Source organism: Vigna radiata, chromosome 7, assembly GCF_000741045.1.
Source record: "Vigna radiata var. radiata cultivar VC1973A chromosome 7, Vradiata_ver6, whole genome shotgun sequence".
NCBI classification, from domain to species: domain Eukaryota; kingdom Viridiplantae; phylum Streptophyta; class Magnoliopsida; order Fabales; family Fabaceae; genus Vigna; species Vigna radiata.
In genome coordinates this window covers 38,564,378-38,569,499 of record NC_028357.1, presented here as the reverse complement: position 1 = coordinate 38,569,499, position 5,122 = coordinate 38,564,378, and the positions used below count along the sequence as shown (strand labels likewise).

The 5,122-nt window shown below is 35.4% G+C and overlaps 1 protein-coding gene across 1 annotated transcript; it reads right to left on the bottom strand.

The window, feature by feature from the left end:
• Positions 1 to 774: 774 nt before the first annotated feature.
• LOC106766837 (protein NEN1) lies at positions 775 to 4,773 on the bottom strand. Its single transcript, XM_014651600.2, has 6 exons — positions 4,234 to 4,773; positions 3,975 to 4,132; positions 3,770 to 3,816; positions 3,619 to 3,682; positions 1,707 to 2,434; positions 775 to 1,149 (listed from the first exon to the last, which is right to left on the bottom strand). Exons 1-6 carry the CDS (start codon positions 4,514 to 4,516, stop codon positions 915 to 917), a joined length of 1,515 nt encoding a protein of 504 aa, XP_014507086.1. The 5' UTR covers positions 4,517 to 4,773; the 3' UTR covers positions 775 to 914.
• Between the last annotated feature and the right edge of the window lie 349 nt (positions 4,774 to 5,122).

Genomic DNA, 5,122 nt, shown 5'->3' with positions numbered 1-5,122 from the left:
AATTATATAATATAAAATATTAATAATACAAAAGCTTAATTAGCTTTTAATAAAACTTATTTGATATGGATATTCGGAAAGATGTCAATATTATATTAAATATCTTCCATGTTTTTAGTGTCATAGTATGATGAAAAAACAATTTTGTATTTATTATTTGAGGTAACTTAAGAATATTTTGGGTCCATATGCAAACTCAATAATAAATTTTGGATCGACATTGGAAAGATGTAAAAGCTATACATACCAAAGAGTTTTGTTTATTTTGTATATAAACCAGCTTTTTCATATATTTTATAATAAGCCAGACCATTGAAGTCTTGAACTGTTGCTTAGACTCTTATGAGTTTCATCCTTTTTCTGGAATTTTGAGACATTATCAAATCTAACCACACAAAAATTAATAAAAAATAATTTGTTTTGTCTTCTCACCCAGCCATACTTCGTATCTTAAAATTCAAACACCCCTGATACCATGAAAGAGGTAAGGATAAAGATGTACTTTTAAATTTATCTCTGACTTATTTAATAATAAATCAAAGGCCTACGCCTATAAACCACTATCATTTTGAAAAGTGAAATATATTTATTAATAATAAATGTTTTTTTTAAAATTGAAATAATATTAATCATTATTTTTGTTAAAAAGAATAGTCATTAACTTTACAAAAAGGTTCATTTTTTGAAACAATAATCCCGTATTCTTTTCTTAGTTAATTGTATTTTTTGCCACAGTAGAGGGTATTCATCCTGTAATTCTAGATGGAACTAAAGTAATCAGAAAATTCAAAGGTGTGAATATATATCAGTTGAACTACAAGCATGAAATGGAACCAACTTTACAGCATATCCAATATTTAATCTATCAACCTTGGCGTGTAATAGTTAACCTATACTTAAGTTTAAACTTCCTTCTATTTACAATGAATGATCAATTTTTTAGCAACTAATTTAATCCCTGCATTCTGCTGATAGTCATAGGGATCTAAAGTGAAGAAGGCATCAACAAATGTTCCAGGCATGAACAAGGAACCAAGTTCTGCAGCATCAAACTTACTGAAGAGAAGTCTTTGCACTGCTCCCGAAGACTCTTTCTGATATATTTCCGTGGCATAAATGGCAACGTCTGCGACTACAGCTGTAGGTATGCTGTAAAATAAATGTTACAGAAATCAGATAAATTCTAATTGAGAGAAATACTACTTGTTTGGCAATTAGGATCATCAAAGCAAAAGATCTGGATTAAAAATTTCTCTGGTCACAGTTGATGATATTCTCGAAGTTATCCCTATTTCATGATTTTAAGAACTTAATGTCATCCCTTCACTATCAGTATAAAGCATAAAAACAAAAGGGCACCCCAGTACATAAGGTTCCCACCAAGTGGAATCTAGGGAAAGCAGATGTACACAGGCTTACCCTGGCAAGCAGGGAAGCTGTTTCCAAGGTTTGAACCCATGACCCCAGTCGCCAGGTTACAACGCTGTAACCTTACAGTTGCGCCAGGGTTCACTCTCAGCACATAAATAATAAAAGCATAATCTAATGATTTTAAAAAACCAGGAAAATGGACACAGACCCCATCTGACACGGTGGTCATGTTAAACTGAATGCCCGGTTTTGAGATTAGAGTTTTCCACCATTTTACATGTGAAGTGAGGCAGTCATTAATGTTGATAAAATAAAATAACAAGTCAAGAACTTACTGCAATCTGACAGTAGGATAGTTGAAGAAACCTTCTTTCCTAATGACAACGGGCCTCCAATCAGAGCTGCTGCCAGAATCCACCGTTAACTTCTTAGCAACGTCGTCACATGCATCAAGAACATTACATAGACTTGGTGATGAATCAACCACAAAACTCAATCGTGGCCGGCCAGCATTATCAAAAAATTTCGTGCTTATTCCAAACCGCACTATCAAATCAGTACAATAAAGTTGGAATGGAAAACCTTCATGCAGTAATTCTATCCTTTGACTTCCTTGAAAAGATGGAACAAGAGATGCATCAATAGAAGGGACACATATTCTATCAGGTTCTAAAACAAGAATAGAGCTGCTGCAAGGCTGAAACACAGAAGACGAGGAAGCCAGATCAGGTGACTCCTGCATGGGTTTTTCCACCATGGAAACATCTGACTTAATGGGTTCTCTATTTATTTCTTCCTCCAGAGTACCAAAATCAAAAGGATCCGATTGAACTATATTAGGATCTGCATTATTAAGGGCATCCCCTTCTTGGCCGCTCATTGCTAAAGAAATTATAGGATGACTTTTGTCTTTGGATTCAACAGCAGGAGATGATGATACAGAAACCCCATTAATGTTTAATAAGCCCCCCTGTGATGGAGATTTCCCATTACTGCGGCTTCTTGTCGTAGTCTTTGGAGAAACCCAACTGTTTGCAGTGAATATATCCGGGAGACTTGACTCCTGTAAGGACAGAGAGTATCATTAGTTTTATGAGCATAGTTGTCAATCACTGCTGCAAAATACATCACATATATACAAAAGATTATATAGAATAAGAAAAAAATATTTCTTAAAACGCCTTTTTGATTCAGAGGCATTGCTGGTATTAAGGTTCCTCAATCAAACATTTTCTAAGGATATATCCATTGCAAGAGTCATACTCAGGACTATATGTTTAAGACTTGTATCTCATAAGAACTTCCTATTGGAGTATGCTGTCATGGTATAAAATTTAAGATCCTTTGTTTTAAATTAAACCCCGGATTATAAAAATATAAAAACATTTATTTTTGCTGAAAATTAAACAAAAATATTAATCAAAATGTGAGTCTTACTTGTATTGGAATAAAAGTTGCAAGTTCATAAGAGTGATGCAGCACAGTGAAGCCCGCAAAAAGTAAATTAAAAGCTCATGTAATGCCTCTTACAATGGAAATGACCAAGTAATCTACTGAAGCTACACAGTAAAACCTGATTCCACCCACATGTAGGGCACGTGTAGGGTAATCTTGCCTATGTAAATTGTAGACTAACGATAGATTATATACCCTTGTTTCCAAACAGAGACAGCATGAATAATTTACTGAATGTGACTAAGTGATGTGTACGATTTTTTTGTGGAGACCGTACAGTGATTCAACCTTAAAAAACACAAACAGGAGAATGTTCTATTGATGTCAAGTAGCAAGTTAGAGATAAATTATTCAAAGCCAGAAAATGCATCCAGGTGTTTAAAGAATTATAATTTAAGAATTAGACAAGAAAAAACCAAGGCAAAGAATCATCACGGGTAAACTAAGGAAAAAAATAACATGGTCAAAATGTGCAAACCCATGCTAGCCAAGTTCTATTACCATCACCAACTAAAAAAAAAAATGTCACGGGAGACCAAAATGAGAAAAAATGCTACTATATTCTAACAACGTGCTTTATGCCAAGAGACTCAAGTAACCAAACGTATTTTCTCGATGACATCAATCAGAGAGCTGATGAACTGAACTGATGTCAAGTTAAGAAATAATTCGGTTCTTCCTTCTTTATGTAGATTTGAAAAACCTTAACCATAATAAAAGTTGTTGTTACATCAACAACTGAGCTGTGTTGCCAAACGAAGGAGAGAAAAAAGACATCGAATTGCAAATTACCAAGAATAGAACAGTCGCACAGTACTTGAGGACTTCAAGATTCATCCGAACATCATCTAAGCTCCTGCACTCCAGAAACAGCAGATATCAGAAAAGATAAACTCAATACACTGTGAAGGTGGCATACGACAAAATTGCATTAGCATGTTACCTATGTGTCTGGCGTCCAAGTCCAAAATAAGTAGCAAGAGTAGCCATCTGCATGTTACGTAAAAGGAGAAAACATTATTATGACATGGTAGAGCGCAAAGAAGCCAACTGAAAGAGCAAATTTAAGTAGTAGAGCGCAAAGAAAGAAATGCATGGAAGGAACAATGACATGCTAACATTATTATGATTTACAAATTATATAATACCTTCATGTCACCAGCTCTTCTTCCAAACTTCTGAGTCAACAAAACTAGAGAGTCAATGGTTCCCTTAGGTTCAGGTGGCGGCTGATTAATCTCAGCAAAAGCATCTCTAATCCGAACACAGTCAAACCTTATGATATTATGACCCGCCCAAATCCTCCCTACACAAAATTCACCACTCACAAACATCAAAACGTAACCATACACCCTTTTTTCCTAAAAAGAAACCATTTTAGGAGAGAGGCGAACAAACAGAACATACCGTGAAGAAGGTCGTAGACGAGGTGAGCAATGTCGGCAAAAGTCGGCGCGGCGGCGACGGCGTCGGCGGTGATGCCATTGCAGCGCTGGGACAAGGGGGAGATGACGGAGAGAACGGGGGGACGGATGAGGGTGGAGTAGTTGCGGAGCTCCGTGAGCGTCTTGGGGCAAACCAAAATGGCTCCGAATTCGAGAATGGCAAATCCCTGACCTGTTCGAGTGGGGACGCTGGTCTCCACATCGAAGAACACAATCTCTGATCGGTCTTCAGCGGTAGAACCCATTAACAGAATTCAACCGAACAATGTTGTGTTGTAATTTGTGAGGAGAATTCAGAATTTTTGTTTGATTGAGGTGAAGATGAGGCTATATAGTGATTGGGCTGGCAAAGGCCCATGAGTTGAAGTTATTACTAACCCAACCATGAGGTTGAATGGCGGTGCAGTCTTGGAATATCTTTTCCTGCACAGTAAACCGAAACACCAAGCAATTAATAGTTAGTGGATGGATATGCTTTGCTTCTTCCAAGAATTTTCTGGAACCAATAATCTTTTCACTCATATCACATTGCCTTGGAACATCATATGGATTTCTGGGAACAATCGCATCCGTAAATTATGTAACAAACCTTTATGTTCATATTGTTTTATTGTTAACGAGTTGTTTTATTTAGGTAATATGTTCTTTTTTTAAATTCTACGATAAAATTGGAAATAATTTTTTTAAAAAATTTTGATTTAATTTAGTTCAATTTTAGAAATATGTTCATTTAGTCTTTTTAAATAATTTTTGTTAAGTTTATTTAATGTTTCAAATAGATTTCTTATTTAATATTCAAATAGAAATGTGTCAAATGATATAAAGAACTCGTGTGTTTATATTTTTGTAAT

Bases quoted from the DNA above. Each gene is read 5' to 3' on its own strand.
- LOC106766837 (XM_014651600.2), bottom strand. From the start codon at position 4,516: ATGGGTTCTACCGCTGAAGACCGATCAGAGATTGTGTTCTTCGATGTG. The intron at 2,435-3,618 runs GTAATTTGCAAT...CTGTCCTTACAG, and splicing joins GTGCGACTGTTCTATTCTTG to GAGTCAAGTCTCCCGGATAT. The intron at 1,150-1,706 runs GTAAGTTCTTGA...TTTATTTTACAG, and splicing joins TATCCTACTGTCAGATTGCA to CATACCTACAGCTGTAGTCG.